The sequence below is a fragment of the Carcharodon carcharias genome, chromosome 4 (genome assembly GCF_017639515.1).
Source record: "Carcharodon carcharias isolate sCarCar2 chromosome 4, sCarCar2.pri, whole genome shotgun sequence".
In the NCBI taxonomy this organism is placed as follows: domain Eukaryota; kingdom Metazoa; phylum Chordata; class Chondrichthyes; order Lamniformes; family Lamnidae; genus Carcharodon; species Carcharodon carcharias.
In genome coordinates, this window is record NC_054470.1 from 166,672,368 (window position 1) to 166,692,129 (window position 19,762).

General features: G+C 40.8%; 1 protein-coding gene across 8 annotated transcripts in view; it reads right to left on the bottom strand.

Moving 5' to 3' along the window:
- Positions 1-1,027: 1,027 nt before the first annotated feature.
- Positions 1,028-19,762, bottom strand: part of tlr3 (toll-like receptor 3) — a 34,721-nt gene continuing 15,986 nt past the window's right edge. For all 8 annotated transcript variants that reach the window (XM_041186292.1, XM_041186290.1, XM_041186289.1 and 5 more), the window contains 3 exons: positions 16,857-17,048; positions 2,723-4,575; positions 1,028-2,449 (listed from right to left, as the gene is read on the bottom strand). In XM_041186292.1, the coding sequence (XP_041042226.1) occupies positions 2,221-2,449; positions 2,723-4,575; positions 16,857-17,048 (2,274 nt within the window). In that variant the 3' untranslated portion in view covers positions 1,028-2,220. The remainder of the gene's footprint in view (positions 2,450-2,722; positions 4,576-16,856; positions 17,049-19,762) is intronic.

The following is a 19,762-nucleotide window of genomic DNA, read 5'->3' on the forward strand; positions in this document are numbered from 1 at the left end:
AACACCATGGGCTCTTATCTTATTAAGTGTCCTTATGTGTGGTACCCTATCGAATGCCTTTTGTAAATCCAAATATATTACATCTACTGGTTCCCCTATCTATCCAGCTTGTTACTTCCTCAAAGGATTCTAATACTTTGTCAGGCATGATTCCCCCTTCATGAAGCCATGCTGACTCTGCTTGATTCTATTATCTATTTCTAAATGCCCTGCTATTACATCCTTTATAATAGACTCTAACATTTTCCCAATGATGGATGTTAAGCTAACTGGCCTACAGTTACCTGTTTTTTGTCTCCCTCCCTTTTTGAATAAGGGTGTTACATTGGCAGTTTTCCAATCCTCTGGGACTATTCCAGAATCTAAGGATTCTTGGAAGATTACTACCAGTGCATCCATTGTCTCTGTAGGTACTTACTTTAACATCCTAGGCTGCAACCCACCAGGTCCAGGGGATGTATCGACATTTAGCTCCATTAGTTTCCCTAGTATTTTTTCTCTAGTGATAGTTATTGTATTTATTTCCCCCCTCCCACTTTTGCCCCTTGATTATTTAGTATTTTTGGAATGCTATTAGTGTCTTCTACTGTAAAGATTGATGCAAATTATTTATTCAACTCCTCTGCCATTGCCTGGTTCCCCATTATTATTTGCCCAGCCTCGTTCTCTAAGGGACCTGTGTTTACTTTGGCCTCACTCTTCCTTTTTATATATTTAAAGAAGCTCTTACTGTCCATTTTTTATATTACTTGCTAGTTTACCCTTAAAATTTATTTACTCCCTCTCTATTTTTTTTGGTCATCTTCTGTTGGTTTTTAAACCTTTCCCAATCCTCTAGCTTAACACTAATCTTTGCCACATTGTATGCTTTTTCTTTCAATTTGGTACTATCCTTAACTTCCTTGGTTAACCACGGTTGGTTTATCCCCTTCCTAGAATCCTTCTTCCTCACTGGGATATATCTTAGTTGTGAGGCATGAACTATTTTCTTAAATATCTGCCATTGTTCATCAACTGTCTATTCCGCTAAACTCCTTTCCCAGTCCACTCCAGCCAACTCTGCCCTCATTCCATTGTAATTACCCTTATTTAAGTTTAGCACGGCTGTTTCCCACCCAAGTTTCTCACTCTCAAACTGAAAGCTAAATACAACCATGTTATGGTCGCTGTTTCCTAGGGGGATATTTTAATCTGAGATCAGTTATTAAACCTGCCTCATTATACATTACCAGATCCAAAATAGCCTGATCTCTGGTTGGACCCACAACATATTGTTCCTGGAAACTGTCCTGAATACACTCTATGAATTCTTGCTCATGGCTACCTCTGCCAATTTGATTTTCCCAATCTACATGAAGATTAATGTCACCCATGATTAATGTACTGCCTTTTTTACATGCCCTCATTATCTTCTGATTTATTTTCTGTCCTGCAGAATTGATGTAAACTGCAGGAAGATATCAATGGACTGGTCAGGTGGGCAGAAAAGTGGCAAATGGAATTCAACCCATAGAAGTATGAGGTGATGCATTTGGGGAGGTCAAACAAGGCAAAGGATTACACAATAAATGGGAAGATACTGAGAGGTGTAGAGGAAGCAAGGGACCTTGGAGTGAATGTCCCCAGATCTCTGAAGGTAGCAGGACAGATTGATAAGGTGGTTAAGAAGGCATATAGAATCGTTTCATCCTGGGGCATGAAATATAAGAACAGAGTGGTTATGCTGGAACTATATAAAACACTTATCAGGCCACAACTTGAGTACTGTGTGCAGTTTTGATCACTTCATTACAGAAAGGGTGTAATTGCATTAGAGAGGGTGCAGAGGAGATTTACAAGGATGTTGCCAGGACTGATTTAAGGTGATTGGCAAAAGAAGGACCATGAGGAAAAGGTTTTGGATCCTCTGGATCATCTGGAATGCACTATCTGAGAGTATGGTGGAGGCAGGTTCTGTCAAGGCTTTCAAAAGACAAATGGATCATATTCTGAAGAGAAAAGATTTGCATGGTTACGGGGAAAAGGTAGGGGTTTGGCATTGGTGAGTTGCTCTTGCAAAGAGACAACACAGACACGACAGGCCAAATGGTTACAACAGAGAAGGAGACCATTCTATGATTCTATTCAAATTTCTGTTGCTAATACTTGCCCCAAACTTGCCCTTTTTATATTTTTACCCCATGTATTAGGCTGATGAGTGTCTATTGTATTCAGGTAAAGCTACTGGACTCGATTACTTGAACCAAGTGCAACCTTAAGTTTCTCGTGAAAAGCAGGTATTCGCTCATTCTGTACAGGCCAGACTAGAATGCAGTGCGATTTGAACATTCCTCTTCGGAGGCAGAGCATCTGATGTAATTTATAATCAGGGATATCTTGTAAAAAGATCAAAATTATGGCATCTCGGCTTTGCTGAATGACTTGCTGCATTGCTTGATGCACCTTGAACCTGCAATCAGAAAAGTGATTTAATTAGACACAAAGCAACATATGATATTGGTCATGGATATTTCTCCTGACCAAGTGCACGTGCACATTGGCCCAGTGAATTTTTGTCCTCATGTTATGGGGCATCAGCAATGAAAATCACTTTCAGGTAGCCAGTGTGAGTGGGTGGGAGGTGATCCATGTGGTGAATAAATACCGGCAAGGACATGTTGGGTTGAATGGCCTGTTTTGGTTCTGTAAATACTTTGTAAATATGTAATTAAAGTGAGCGTACCTTCTGCACCAGGGATCCTTTAAAAGCTCTTGAGTCATAACAAAGATAATTTTTCTGCTCTGACTTATACTGTTCACGATGGATTCTAGCTCAGAAATTCCAACTTCAGAGTCTCTTTCTTCCAAGCAAAACTGGAACACAGTTTGATCATGTTGCTCCAAGGGCAACAAATAATTGTTGACCCAGTCAATGTCATTTTTTGCATGAATAATGTAAGCATCGTACTCGAATTGAATTTCCTGATGGTCTATCTCCTTAAACCCAAATATTCGGTTGACAGAAACGTTCCAATAGAATTCTAGCCTCCATCCTTGAAATTGAATAAGAAACACAGTAAATATGAAGCCAAGTATAATGCTGCTGCTAATTATGAATGCACCCTCGAAAGGGACGATGTCTTTGCAAGGAGATATGTCAAAAGCTACAACAGTATGGTTGTGGTAACTTGGTGGGGTGTTGCAAATGTATTGACTATTTAAGCCAGGGATGCTGCTGTTGGTCCTATTCAGCCAGGTAACAAACCAGGAAATACTTTCACAAGTACAGTCAAAAGGATTGAATCCCATGTAGAGAGCTGTTAAGTTATTAAATGCTTGGCTAAAAACACTTTTCTCAACAGATGTAATCAAATTTTTCTGCATATGTAGTAATTTGAGAGACTGCAAGTCATTAAATACATCATCTGGAAGAAAATCTAAGTTGTTTGAGCTTAAATCTAAAATACTGAGTTGATACAATCCTTGGAAAGCTTTCTCTGGGAGCTCGTCTAACCCATTGGATTGCAAATCAAGTCTCTGAAGCTCCTTCAAACCACTTAGATACAAAACCGGACCGCCAGGATTAATACTCTTCCAGAGCCGTGCCAAGTTATTGTGTTGCAACTTTAAAACTTGGAGCTGCCGAAGCTCACGGAAAACATCTTTATCTAAATTGGCTAAATTATTGTTGCTAAGATCAAGGACAGAGAGGTTCTGAAGCAGATCAAACGGTGATGGTTGAAAGCTCAATGAGGCGATGTTTGATTTGCTAAGCATTAAGATTTTCATAGAAGGGACATGAACAAAGGATGATGAAGTCAAAATCAACTTCGAGTTATATGATAGGTATATCTCCTCGATCTCACTAAGACCTCGAAATTCCTCTCCCGTAAGGGTCTGAGCAATGGAATTGAGACCTATATCCAAGTTTTTCAGATTCTTGAACCAGGAAAACGCTCCATGCTGCAGTTTTGAAATTTTTGTCTTTGTCAGGTTTAAGCTGACAAGGGGAGACTCAGCAAGAGACATGAATGTTTTATTATTGATGGTTTTCAAGTCGACCAAACAGTTATACAGGCTAAGGTACTTCAGACTTGTCAAGCCAGAGAAAGTATGTGCCCTTATGCCTGCTATACTATTGTCTTCCAGATTGAGTTGCACTAAGTTTTTCAACGCCTGAAATGAGTAATCGTCAATGAGAGATTCTACTTCATTCAGGACATTTTGCCCTTTGAGGCCTTTCTTCAAGTTCAAACACTTTAAATTTTCCAATCCAGCAAACGTTTGGCGGGTGACATGACCGATGCTGTTGTTTTCAAGTTGTAGGTACTCTAAGCTATGCAACCACTGAAACGAATTATCCTGCAACGTAGTTAACCTGTTATTGGACAGATCAAGGGATGTCAAGTTAGTTTTGTTTAATCCATTAAAAGTAGTGTTCTGTATTTTCAGGTGCGTGTTCCTCAAAGAAAGCTCAGTGATGTCGGTCCCTGACAATACATGACAGAGCCGCTTAGTGACATTTTGGCTGAGAGCAACATCATCCAAAACTAGAACGTGTAAACTTCCAATTTTGTGGAAACAATCAGATTCAAACTGGAAAAGAACAAAAAAAAGTTTATTTCTACTGGCATAATTTTGAGTAATAAGAATATAAATATTTATATTTATATGGTACCACATCACACTGATAAATCAAATTTATTGTTCTGCTTAAGTAACAGAAATACATGGAAATATGTACACAAATGTATACTTTAGGCATAGAAATTTACATTCCCCTGTAAGATTATTTCAAGTAATAATACAGTATTCTATCCTAAGCAATTTTTCAAAGAAAATAATTTAACCATGGCTGTTTTATTAGGGAGTAACATTAACCCCCATCATCAACATCCTAAGGGTTATCATTTACCAGAAACCAAACTGGATCAGCCATATAAATACTGTGACTACAAGAGCAGGTCAGAGGCTGGGAATTCTGCGGAGAGTAACTCATCTCCTGACTCCCTGAAGTCTGTCCACCATCTACAAGACAGAGGTCAGAAGTGTGTTGGAGTACTTTCCAAATGCCTGAATGAGTGCAGCTCCTTAAACACTCAAGAAGCTCGATACCATCCAGGACAAATCAGCCCACTGCATTTGCATCCCATCTACCACCATGAACATTCACTCCCTGCAACATGGGCGCATAGTGGCAGCAGTGTGTACCAAGTACAAGAGACACTGCAGCAACTCACCAAACCTCCTTCAAAAGCATCTTTCAAACCTGCAACCTCTATTGCCTGGAAGCACAAGGATAGCAGATGCATGGGAACACCATCATCTGCAGGTCCCCCTTCAAGCCACACATCCTGACTTGGAACTTTATCACCATTTTCCCATTGTCGCTGGGTCAAAATCCTGGAATTCTCTAACAGCTCTGAGGGTGTATCTACATCCCATAAACTCCAGCGGTTCAAGGTGACGGCCAACCACCCACCTTCTCAAGGACAAATAGAGATGAGCAACTAATACTGGCCTTGTCAGCAATGCTCACATTCCAAAATAAACAAATAAAAAAAGTAACACCCAACTTTAAGCAGCTCACAAATATTACTCAGCTCTAAGGTGTCATGTTTGGAACTTGCCTGACAGAAACAGATCGGTGTCAATCAGTTTGGAATTGGATTTTGCATACATATAGATAAAGTGGGCAATATATCACTTAAGTATTGAAATTAATGTTTGGATTTATAACTTCAGATTCCCACGAGAAGCACAGACTAAGACGAGCAGAAGGGGATATTGAACTTTCAGGAAAATTGACTACAATGAGTTAACTGTTACCTATTCTCCTTGAGGTAACTCTCTTTATCATACCAAAGATGTCAGCTTCCAAAGTTAACTTTTAAATACTGCATCCTGAATTTAAAAAAATATCCTGAGGGTGGACTTGCCGAAGCAGGTTTTCAAGCCAGAAAGGGAGGGGAAGAGTACAGTAACTAATACAGTGAATACAGATGAAAATATTCTGAGAATGGTCATTGGTTAAATATCAGCTGAGATATGGAAATAAAAAGCAAGGTTTCATTGTCACCAATAGTGAGAGAGGGTTTCTGCCTTCACTTTAATATGCAATTTGTTTAGCTTTCTAGTGTCTCTTCAGCAGCAGCAATGTTTCAAAATCTTTTTAGGCTGTCCAAACTGAGGGCCAATTGCAGACCCTAGCGGTCCATGAAGCTGAGGCAATTTGGTTTTATTTGCGCTCATATTTTCCTTTCTGTCCTATCTCATTTAAATTTTGCAGCAATGGAATTTTGGGAAGGGCTTTCAATGTTGCTGTTTCACTGGCAAATTCAAAATGAGAACCCCAAGATCTAATAGCTTCTGCAGCTCAAGATACAAACAACAGATGGCATTCTGGATTTAAACTTAAACTTTCCAAATGACTCTATGATAAGAACTCTTGAGGACCACAAAGCCAAAAAGATTTGCTCACAAATGTTAGGTCTTATCTGAAGTTAAAGTTTAATTTACCTCTTCCTATCCCCCTCATGCTCCTGTATGTTGTTCTTGATTTAACAAAGCCTTAATAAACAAAAGCTTTTTTTTAAAGAAGAAACACTTTTCACAGATTTTTATGAATCAATTCTTTTTTTCCCAATGGAGCAAACCTCAGGGTAGCCCTGAGCACAAAAACACGGAAAGTACAATATGGAGGAGGATCTTCCGGTTGGCAAGCGGGGCGATGACATCGGGCGGAACTCCTGATGTCACTTCACGTCATTTCTCTTTTCAGGTCGGCGGGGGAGCAGCCAAATCAGCTGTGCACCCGCTGACCTGTCAACGGCCTATTGCCCATTTAAAAAGTAATTGACATAATTAATGGACCTGCCGTCCAACCTTAAGGTTGGCGGGCAGGCCGAGAGCCCTGCGGGCTTAAGAAAAAGCATGAAACCTAATCGATGGTCGGGATGAGGTTTCATGAGGGTTTTTAAATATATAACAAAGTTTTCAGTAAAAGTGATGGACATGTCCCAACTCATGTGACAGTTTCACATGAGGGGACATGTCAGGGAAATTTTGCTATCATTTCTTTAACATTTTTAAATTTGGAGCCGATCTCCCTGAGGCAGCACTGAGCCTCAGGTAGATCAGTATGCTTATTCACGTGCCTGCGCAAAAGAGCGCACTCCTGGCTGAGGGAATACCCACCCGCCCACACAGGGAGCGCATAGCACTTCTTGGCAGACGTCACGCCGGGTGGGTCTTAATTGGCCCGCCCACGTAAAATGGCAGCACACCCCCACTCGGGGGCGCCGATTGGAGGCGCGCCTGCCCGTGCCCGCTCCTGCACTTTCCCCCCCCGATGGGGAGAAAATTTTTCCCATGAGAACAGGCCATTCAGCCCAACCAGTCTGTGCTAGCATTTATCAGCCTTTCCTTCCCATTTTTCTATCCTTCAGTATTAACCTATAGTTCTTTTAGGCTGCTGGACTACACTCCATTTTGCCATCTTCTTATATTTTCCCTTCAGATTTACCTCCTCCTTGCCCCCGCTATTCATGTTCTTTGCTTTTCTGTGTGTCTTTATCTATTTCCACCTTTTATCTTTTCAGATTCTAGGTCATTCCATTGATACTTCCTTTAGCCCCACCAGCACCCTTTTGTTATGGCTCCAATTAATTGTTTGTTCAGATGAAGGTAAATAGTCCAATCACATTTATCTACTCTGCTCTCCTAGCCTTTTACCCTCCATCCCTTCATCTACTTATCTAATCCATTCTCAAATGTGCGTGTGGTGTCTGCTTCAACCACTAACCCTGGAAATGAATTGCCCAACTTCACAATTCTCTGTGTAAAGGAGCCTCTTCTGCTCTTTGTTCTGAATCTCTTACATTTAATCTTGTATTTTGCCTCTGTTACGGCTCGGGTGGGAGAAGTGCGCAGTTTCTTTAGCATTAGAGTAAATGTTTAATTCACTTACCAAAATGGCTAAATATTTACCTTTGCTACTGTTAGACCCAGAGTAAAAAAGACTGTAACCAGGCCTCTTTCAATAAACTCAGAGTGATTGATTTATGATAAAACAAAACATCTTTTTAAAACAAGTTGCAAGAACTAGTTAACACACAATTTGTAATCTGGAAGTATAACCATCTATCCCTTTTAAAATTACCCAGCACTCACTCACACACATACACACAGACACACAAACGAGGAACAAACAAAGAGTCTCTGCAGAGATGAATGTTTGAAGGAAAAACCTTATAAAAAGGATAAAGTTTGCAGAGTTTTGACACTGTCGATCTGGTGCTCCATCGTGTGAGGACAGGTCACTGGTCCCAGTAGATAGCTGGAGGTTCTCACTAATGGAGTTTCAGTACAGAGGAAAATAGAACTGGATCAATCCTTCCCGCCTGAGCCTCTTGAGTTTCCAAATTCAGACAAGCTCCGCTGAGATGAGGATTCCTAGCTGGACACTGATAACCACACCGTGTTTCATAAAAAGCAAGGGGAGCCCTACATCCCCATTATACATGGCTGAAGTTGTACACTCTGGTTTATCCTTTCAACTCTATAAATAACCTCTCCAGTTCCTCTCATTGTCCTGTCTTTAAATATGAAAATATGGGGCAGAATTTTGCCCTTGGCGTGCAGACTTGGTGGGGGCGGCTGGGAAGCCGACTACCGCCTGTGATCATCACCGCACCGCAATTTCACTCTGGTGGGCTAATAAAGGCCCGTCCAGCATGGAACGCGAGCGGCTGTGCTGAGCACTGCCTGTGTGGGTGGGGGGAGGAGGGCGAGCAGGCCAAGTGCGAGAGAGCTCTGCATAATCTCCCTGAGACATGGAGCAGTTTTAAAAAAAAAGAAAATAAAAATGTCATAAAGCATATCCCCTTGTGACTCTGTCACATGAGCAGGGACATGTTTTTAATTCGAATGTAAAATTTTTAATTGATTTTTATTTGCTTCAGGAAACCTCATTCTGCCCGTGGATGAGGTTTCCTGAAAAGTGCAAAGGCCGCTTGGCCTTTTTGTCTGCCTAATGTAAGGTTGGACGGGCGGCAAAAATTTGAATTTAATTACCTTTTTAATGGCCTTAATAGGCCTTTTAACTGTCAGTGGGTGCGCTGCCAACTCGGGCGTGTGCCCGCCGAACGAAATATCACGGGACTGCGCGATGACATCAGAACAGTCGCCCGACATCATCGGGCATCATTTTACGCTCAGCCGAGATGGGCACGTGCCCACCTGCCAAGCTTAATATTCTGCCCATGGTGACTAACTGTCCTAATATTTCAGAGTTAGCCAACCGGATAGTAGGAGGGTCAATTTGTGAACTGTCTAAGTCCCCTTCTACCTCACTCTTACCAATACCATTGACTAAAACTTTGGATTTTAACGCGCTTTCTGAAGGAAAAATCATGCCTTTCCCCAGCATAAGTGTTTGAGTGACTTCTGTATCTTTCAATATAATTATAGGTTTAGCCGTCTCATTTGAGGGAGAAGGGGCTACTTTTCCTCCCTACAAAAATCTTTATAACTCTCATGTATCTTATTGACTCTTCCTGAACTCACAGCGATGTTCATACTCGGATTCACAGCTGTAGTTAACGCTACAACTTGATCTGTTGTATTTTCAGTCAGGGCTCCTTTTCCTGAATCGCACTTACGTACCCCAATAAGTCCCGCATGACTTCCAGCAATCTGTGCAAACATGTCCCACCTTGTTACAATGGAAACACTTGGGCCTTCGACTAACACTTCCACCCTCAGCACCTTCCTTTCTCTGGACTGAGAAGGAGTTTCCATGGCAGTCCCAGCTGACCCTTCTCTTCCCTGGCTACTTGCCTTCCTCTCACCTTCCCACCTTCTACCTTCCTCGGGCTTGTCGGGGTGACAGAAAGAGGGTGTGGATTTATTGACTAGCTTATAATCGTCAGCCATCTCTGCTGCCTGTCTAGCTGTTGCAACCCTCTGGTTTTCAACATGGGTTCTAACCACTGGAGGAAGTGAATTTTTAATTTCTTCCAGGAGAATTATTAAGAGCTTCATATGTTGCATCTAAGTTTAATGCCCCTATCCAACAGTCAAAATTACTTTGCTTTACCCTCTCAAATTCAATATAGGTCTTGTGAGAAATGCATTTTTGAGAATATTTTTGGGAAATATTGTGTTATTCTGTGAAAAGGGTGTGTGTGTGTCAGAGATTAATAGGTGACAGGTTGTCTGGGGGTTTAAACCATGAGTCAGGAGTGTGGCAGAATACTCTCTGCTTGCCTGGATGAGTGCAGCTCCAACAACACTCAAGAAGCTTGACACCATCCGGGAAAAAGCAGCCCGCTTGATTGACACCCCTTCCACAAACATTCACTCCCTCCACCACTGATGAACAGTGGCAGCAGTGTGTACCATCTACAAAATGCACTTCAGAAACTCACCAAGGCTCCTTAGGCAGCATCTTCCAAATCCACTGCCACTATCATTTAGAAGGACAAGGGCAGCAGATACATGGGAATATCACCATCTGGAAGTTCTTTTCCAAGCCACTCACCATCCTGACTTGGAAATATATCGCTGGGTCAAAATCCTGGAACTCCCCCCCTACAGCACTGCGGGTGTACCTGCATCACAGGCACTGCAGCGGTTTAAGAAGGCAGCTCACCACCACCTTCTCAAGAGTAATTAGGGATAGTCAACAAATGCTGGCCTAGCCAGTGATGCCCAAATCCCATAAAATTAATTTTTAAAAATGAAAAGGATGGAGGTGTTAGGTTTGAGGTACAAGTGAATAGGTTAGATCTAACATTTGCATTTTTAGTTATGTGGAGAGTTTGCTTGAATATCAAAGGGGAGTCAGAGGTAATAAGAAACATGTTTGCATTTTGCAGGAGTCCCATAGGTAAATAGAAGTGGGGATATTATATTTTATTGAGCCAAAAGCAAGGGCAAGATGGAAACATTAAGATCTTATATTTCAATGGATTTTAGTTTCAAAGAGGTATGAAAACATTGGAATCTGAGATGAAAGGGAAAAAAGATATTTTAGTGTTGGGCAATTGAGCTGGAGTGGTGAGATGTAGCAGCTGGAGCTATAGCTTGTGCTGTGGCTGGGAGAGGGTGCAGTCTAAATTAACTATCCAGTCAAGCTAGAAAAATCTTGGGCTGCAATAAGCAGTTTAATTCTGACGTTTGGATTTTCAGAGCAGAGTGGAAGAGAGTTACAGGTTGCGTGGTATGCCTTGATTGAAGCGACAGCAGTTTGCCTTGGGTAAAATTACTGGATTTTTTATAGTTAAATGTCTATGTTGCCTGGAGAGCGTTTACTTGTGGGTCTGACCAAGTAGAGAGTTTTTTGGGGCAATGTTTTATAAGACTAAGTTTAACTGTGTATCTGTAATCTTTTCTTTTATTCTTGTTAATAAAACTTCTAATTTTAATTTTAAAACCCCAAAAGTATTACTGGAGATCTTACTGATGAGATCACTGTGTCCCCTTCTTGTTTTCGGAATCCCAAAAAAATAATAGGTTGGCCTGTAAGCCAAGTTTCCCTCTGGGATATGGTTTGTGCAGCAATTGACATCGGCTGTGGTCATAACAGCCTGCCCAGACTGTTTCTTTATGTTTCAAAATTTCTATCTGTATGCCTCTGGGACCAACGCATACGTACTAGGAATAGCCTTTTTTACTGTATCATAATCCACAGAAACGTCATGAGCTCTACCCACCAACCTACTCTGTTAAAGCAATGTCCAGTTTTCGTTTGGCCATTTGATTTGCTTAGCTAGCTTCTCAAATGAAATAAAGAATGCCTCTACATCCCTTTCCTCAAACTTTGGAAGGGCTTATAGAAATTTAAACAACTCCACACTGGGCTCTGAGTTGGAGGTAGTTTTTCCATCCTCAGAATTTTCCTCAGCATCTGAGGCCTCTTTTTTTAATTCCAGCCTTTTAGAAACAGAAAATAGGAGCAGTAATAGGTAATTTGGCTCTTCCAGCCAGCTCTGCCATTCAGTATGATTATGGCTGATCCTCTATCTCAATGCCTTACTCCTGCACTCTCCCTTTGATGCCTATCAAATCCAGAAATCTATCTATCTCCTTCTTAAAGATATTCAGTGACTTGGCCTCCACAGCCTTCTGTGGTAGAGAATTACACAGGTTCACCATCCTCTGAGTGAAGAAGTTTCTCCTAATCTCAGTCCTAAATGGTCTACCCCATATCCTGAGACTGTGACCTCTCGACAGAGGAAACATCATCCCTACATCCAGTCTGCCCAGCTGTCTCAGAATGTTATATGTTTTAATGAAATCCCCTCTCATTCTTCTAAACTCCAGTGAATACGGCCCAGCCAGCCCAATCACTCCTCATATGACAACCCTGCCACCCCAGGAATCAGTCTGGTGAATCCTCACTGCCCTCTCTCTTTGGCAAGTGTATCCTTTCTTAGGTAAGGAAGCCAAAACTGCACACAATGCGCCAGAAGTGGTCTCACCAAGGCCCTATACAGCTGCAGTAAGACATCCTTGCTCCTGTACTCAAGCCTTCTCACAATGAAGGCCAACATTCCATTTGCCTTCTTAACTGCCTGCCGCACCTGATGCTTGCTTTCAGTGACTGGTATACAAGGACTTCCCAATCTATCACCATTTAAATAATACTCTGCCATTCTGTTTTTCCTACCAAAGTGGATAACTTCACATTTACCCACATTATGCTGCATCTGCCATGTATTCGCCCACCCATTCAACCTGTATAAATCGCCTTGAAGCCTCATAACACCTTCCTCATCACTCACATTCCCACAAAGTTTCGTGTCATCAGCAAACTTGGAAATATTACATTTGGTTCCCTGATCCAAATCATTGACATATATTGTGAATAGCTGGGGCCCAAGCACTGACCCCTGCCATAGCCAACTGGTCACTGCCTGCAACTCCGAAAAAAACCTATTTATTCCTACTCCCTGTTTCCTGTCTGCTAAACAATCCTCAATCCATGTCAATATATTACCCTCAATAATTTATGTGGGACTTTTTCAAAAGCCTTCTGAAAATCCAAATACACCACATCCACTGGTTCTCCCTTATCTATTCTGATAGTTTTTAAAACAATCATTCATGGGATATGGACATCACTGGCTAGACCAGCATTTATTGCCCATCTCTAGTTGCCCTCATTCAGAGGGCATTTTTAAGAGTCAACCATATTGCTGTGGGTCTGGAGTCACATGTAGGCCAGACCAAGTAAGGACAGATTTCCTTTCCTAAAGGGCATTAGTGAACCAGATTTTTATAACAATCAGCAATGGGTTCATGATCATCATCATTAAACTTTTCACCATCTGCCGTGGTGGGATTCAAATCCAAGGCCCAGAGCATTATGCTGGGTCTCTGGAATACTAGCCCAGTGACAATACCACTATGCCACTGCCTCCCTGCATCTATCCTCAACGTCCTCAAATAACTCAGTAGGTTTGTCAAACATGATTTCCCTTTCATAAATCCATGTTGACTTTGTCTAATCCCGTTGATATTTTCTAAGTATCCTGTTATCACATCCTTTATAATAGATCCTAGCATTTTCCCTACTAATGATGTTAGGCCATCCCATCTGTAATACGCTGTTTTCTCCCTCTCTCCTTTTTAAAATAGTGTGGTTTACATTTGCCACCCTCCAATCTGCCGGGACTGTTCCAGAATCTACAGAACTTTGAAAGATGACAACCAACACATCCACTATTTCCATGGTCACCTCCTTTAGTAACCTGTGATGTGGATTATCAGGCCCTGGGCATTTATCGGCTTTCAGTTCCAATAATTTCTCCAGCACAATTGCTTTAGTAATACTCATTTCCTTCAATTCCTCTTTCTTATTAGGCCCTTGGTCCTCTAATATTTCTGGGAAGTTATTTGTGTCTTCCTCTGTTTTGTTTAATTGCTCTGCCATTTCCTTGTTTTCTATTATAAATTCTTCCATTTCAAACTGTAAGGGACCTACATTTGTCTACACTAATCTTTTTCTTTTTACAGAAGCTTTTATAGTCTGCTTTTATGTTCCTTGCAAGTTTACTCTGATAATCTATTTTTCCCCTTTAATCAATCTCTTGGTCCTCCTTTGCTGAATTCCATACTGCTCTCAATCCTCAGGCTTGCTACTTTTTTCTAGCAACTTTACATGACCCCTTTTTGGATCTAACACTATCCCTAATTTATTTTGTTAGCCATGGTTGGGCCGCTTTTCCTGTTGTGTTCTTGTGCCAGAAAGGAATGTTTAACTGTTGCAATGCATACATTCCTTCCTTAAATATTAACCAATGTCTATCCACCTTTTAATGAAGTTTCCCAATCTATCTTAGCAACTCACACCGCATATCTTCATAGTTTCCTTTAAGATTTAGGACCCTAGTTTTAGATCGGACAACTTCACTTTCCATCCTAATGAAGAATTCTATCATGTTATGGCCACTATTAATTAAACTCTTCTCATTGCACAGTACCAAATCTAGGATAGCCTGTTCCCTCATCAGTTCCTTGTCTGATAAACCATCTTGTACACACTCCAGGAAGTCATTCACTACAGTATTATTGCTAATTTGTTTTGTCCAGTCTATATGTAGATTAAAGTCACCCATGATTACTGTAGCACCCTTGTTACATGCACCTCTAATTTCCTGTTTAATGCCGTCCTCTATCTTATCACTACCATTTGGAGGCCTATAGACAACTCCCACTACTGTTTCCCACTGTTTGTTGCTTCTTAGCTTCACCCAGACAGATTCAACATCTAGATTTTCTAAGCCAACATCCTGTCTCACTATCGCACTGATTTCATCCTTAACTAACAACACCACACCACTTCCTTTTCATTTTTGCCTGTCTGTACTAAATGTCGAGTACCGTTGGATATTTAGTTCCCAGTCTTGGTCACCCTGCAGCCATGTCTTGGTAATCGCAATGATATCGTACCCGTTTACATCTATTTGCACTGATAATTCATCAACCTTATTGCAAATGCTCTGTGCATTCAGATACAGTGCCTTTAGAATTGTCTTCTTAACATTTTTACACATTTTTTTGCACTATGGCCATACTAAACTGGTATTTCCTTTCACATTCCTTCTCTCTTTCCTCCCTTGCTAACTTCTCTCTCTCTAGGTCAAGTTTTGCATTTCCATTTCTCTTTCTTTTTCTTCTAATTCAAGTATTTTCAGTTCCTTTTCTTTTTCAAGTTGAAGTATCTCCATTTCTTTTTTGTGTTCAAGTTGCTTCATTTGCAACTATATCCTAGTTAACTCAATTGACCCACCCTCCCAGAGAACGTGGTCTCTCTTGTATCCCTTCCAATTTCAAATGCCACGCTATTACCTCAACTATGTCTGCTTTTGTTGCCCCTATGGTTAATTCTAACTTCGACTTATCCGCTAATCCTATTGGTTTAGCCTTGGTTACCTTTTGTAAACCAGTCGGGGTTAAATCTCCCATCTCTAGCTAAATCTTAGCAACTTCCAAAGCCATTTTGATTTACTAATGTATAAGAAACCTGGTATCTGTCCTTTTATCCTTTACCAATTATTATTATTCCATGTCCAATCACCCGTTGTCCACGTTTTGAAATCCCGCAAGAGCCCTCAATCTATGTTACGACCAGGATGGGAGGAGTGTGCAGTTTATTTAGCCCTACTCCTTCACAGGTCACGCCATTAGTGTAAGTGTTTAATTCACTCACCAAGATGGTCAATTGTTTACCTTCACTACTGTTAGTCCCAGAATAGAAGAGGCTTCCTGGTACCAAGCTTCTTTCAATAAACTCAGAATGATTGATTTGTTATAAAACGAGACTTATTTTCAAAACAAGTTGCAAGAACTGGTTAACACACAGTTTGTAATGTGGAAGTGTAACTATATAACCCTTTTAAAATTCCTCAGCACATACACAGGCACACATACACACACACATAGAAAAAAAGGGCAAACAATTCTGCAGAGATGGGTGGTTGAAGGGTAAACTTTACAAAACGGTTAAAGTTTGCAGGGTTTTGATGCTGTCAATGTGGTGCTCTCTCGTGTGAGGATGGGTTGCTGGTCCCAGTAGATGTTTGGAGGTTCTCACCAATGGAGATTCAGCATGGAGGAAAGTAGAGCCGGATCAATCCTTCTCATCTCAGCCTCTTGGGTTTCCAAATACAGACAAGTTCTACTGGGATGAGGATTCCTAGTTGGATACTGATAACCACGCTGTGTTCCATGCAAGGCAAGGAGAGCATAATTTCAGCAGCTTTTCCCCTTCTCAGTTCATTCCCAACAAGTTCAAAACATAAAGCTCCTCCGTCAGGTGACTTCCAGTAAATCACCAGGCCTTTACCTTTAAAACTGTTTTTTTTCTATTAATGCAAGTGATTGCAGTTCAAATAAACAAAGAGCTCTCCTCCACAAGTGCCATGCTGGTCATTTAGCTGACGTCATGTGATTTCTTAGAAAAGTCATGCTTGCCCACAGTTCAAGATGAACTTATGACCCTTTTTTAAAAAAGCTAGGTCAGTTCCCAAGTGTCCAAATAATGCAATGCCCTTCTAAATTTTAAAAGAAAATATAATTTTTGAAGATATAATTCTAACGCCTCCCATTCTTGCTCCCTCAATTACGAGAGACTGTTTCCTTTTATTTTCAGAATTTTAAACACTTCTATCATATCTAGCAAAAACATGACCCAATTTTCACAAACCTTTATCTTTGTATTTCCTCTTAACAGGCCACATCCTGGTGAATTGGAAATATGGTAGCTTCCATTGGGTTTGTACACAGTTTACACATGCCTACCTTGTTCCTCAAATTAGTTAAGTGGAAAACATGACCATAGAATGACTGCCAGCACAAAACCTCATTACCTCGGTTAGACTGTTGGCTGACAACTCTAGCTGATACAATGTGGTGTTCTTCAGGAAGTAAAAATCGTTGTCCTTTAAGTATGTGATTTTGTTTGCAGACAGCGCCAATCTTTGCAGCTTTTGCAACTGCGGCTGAGTCCCCAGTTTGGCAGAAACCAGTTTATTGTGAGACACATCCAGGACCGTCAAGTCCTTAAAGAGAAAAACACAATCGAATTAGAACAGAATAAATTTAAACGTTCTTCATTTCTATCTCGTTAAATCGCCAATCAAATTTATCTAATTGCAACAGGTTGGATTTCCTGACCTTTGCCTACAGGGAATGCCCAGTAATCTGACTTCAAAGCTCAGGAGAAAGGGCTGAATTATGAAGTCCCTGGTTGTTTTAGCTTGCCCCTGAATTTCCTGGCTTTCTGCATTGGCTCGTAGGCTCCACTTGAAGCAGACACTGACAGAAATCATGCTAATGAACTGGGAGGGTATATCATCTTCCTGAGTGGCTCCCACCCCCATCCCCCAGGACATTTAGATGTTATCTGAACCTACTGATTGCCAATGTCTTAGACTCCACACCTATCTTTCTTTCCCTTTTTTTTAATCCTTCACAATTAGCCTCCTCTTTTACTAAAGTTTGGGCTGTTGGCTGCACTCCATTTTGCCAGCTTTTCCTGTTTTCATTTCAGAATTCGCATTCCTTACTTCACTCATTTTTTTCAACTATCAGCTCCTCTTATTCTTTAAGCTTCTAGGTTATTCCACTGATAACCCCTCTTGTTTTTTTTCCACCACCACACCTTCATTACGGTTCTAGTTAATTGTTCATTATTTCAAGATTGCTGCAGTAACATCAAATGGTCTGTTTTCATCACAAATGCTGACCCAGTGACGAAGCTTTTTCAACTGTTTTTCTTTTTGAAATTTCCAGCATTTGAAGTTTTCGCTTTATAATTTTTAACCCATATTGTTATTTTATATTTGCTACCAATCTAATGTTAAAACCTAACTGAATTTGTTTTCTTGAATATAAAATTGATCACACATTCAGTTAAATATATTTGGTCTTCAGGTGTGTACGCAAACATACAACTCAATCAAATGGCTGCAAGTGGAAATTGCAAGACCCTGGAATTGCAATACAAAAACAGAATTACCTGGAAAAACTCAGCAGGTTTGGCAGCATCGGCGGAGAAGAAAAGAGTTGACATTTTGAGTCCACATGACCCTTCAACAGAACTGATCTTTCTTTACAAGGAGAGGGAAATATAAGCTGGTTTAAGGGGGGGGGGGTGTGGAGGAGGAGAAGTGGAGGGGGGGTGTTAGCATAGGAGCAGATCATCAAAAGATGTCACAGACAAAAGAACAAAAGAACACAGAGGTGTTGAAGTTGGTGATATTATCTAAACGAATGTACTAATTAAGAATGAATGGTAGGGCACTCAAGGTATAGCTCTAGAGGGGGTGGGGGAGCAAAAAAGATTTAAAAATAATGGAAATAGATGGGAAAAGAAAAATCTATATAAATTATTGGAAAAAAAAGGAAGGGGGAAGAAACAGAAAGGGGGTGGGGATGGAGGAGGAAGTTCAAGACCTAAAGTTGTTGAATTCAATATTCAGTCTGGAAGGCTGTAACATGCCTAGTCGGAAGATGAGGTGCTGTTCCTCCAGTTTGCGTTGGGCTTCACTGGAACAAGGCAGCAGGCCAAGTTCAGACATGTGGGCAAGAGAGCAGGGTGGAGTGTTAAAATGGCAAGCGACAGGGAGGTTTGGGTCATTCTTGCGGAAGTTGCAGTTCCCACTTGCTGCCAGTAGACGGAAGTGTAATATTTACATCATGACAAAGCTGCAATTTCAATACAAGATTCCTAGCGTGATGTGTACGTTTGGACCATTACATGATTTGCAAAACAAAAATCTAGCAATTAAGTGCAGATTGTTACAGTGATTCCTTTCCCTACATAACAATCGTGGCTACATTTCAAACTAATTCAATGTATGCAAAATGCTTTGGGATGTTTCTGAGATGTGATGAGGTGTTATAAATCTTTGGTGTTTCTTTAATGAGGACATCAACACGCACCAAGTACATGTAACATTTCCAGCTTTTGATACTGCTATCAAGCCACCACTTACAAAGAAATGGTGGGGTGGGGGAAGCAGCTTCCCAACAATATTATGACAATTTAAAACACATTCCTGAGTAATTTTAACAAAAGATTTGAATCAGGAGTAATAAGTGATGGCGGTTTCCTCTAGGGTTTTGAACATTATTGAAACTCAATTGGGTTACCGTCAGATAATTGCTCTTTCTCAACCACTAACTCAATTCAGAGTCTGCAAGTGAATATGCTGCACACTCAGCCAGTAGAATGGGTTTCATAGGACGCTACCCAACTCTGCATCATCTCCACCACTAGCCCAAAGCTAAGACTCCCTGTCAAAATGAATGAACCTGAGTTTGGTGGGTTCACCTAATATGCAGTAGCTGAGTGCCTCAGAGTAAGAAGGTCACAGGTTCAATCTAGTAGATGAGCCTTTCTTAGCATCAGGGAATTGGCATACTGGAGGAATCTTTCATGGCTTAGGAGCATTGGAAATAGTTTTGGGATCAAGAAGACTGTGGAATAAGGTCTGGGTACTTGTGAAATCCAAAAGGAAACCTTGAGATGTAGGAATGAATAAGTATTGACTAGTGTATCTTGAGGTCCAGCAGGACTGAAGAGGACTTATGGAGATTATTATCCAGTTAAAGGTGCAAATAAACACATTATGAATTAAATGGTATAATGTTCTTGATATACTCTCTGACTAACCATGAGAAATATTACAAGCTATTTAATAAAGCTATGTCACTAGTGTGTGTTTTGTGCATCACAATCACATATTTCTGCATGCCACTTACACTAGAT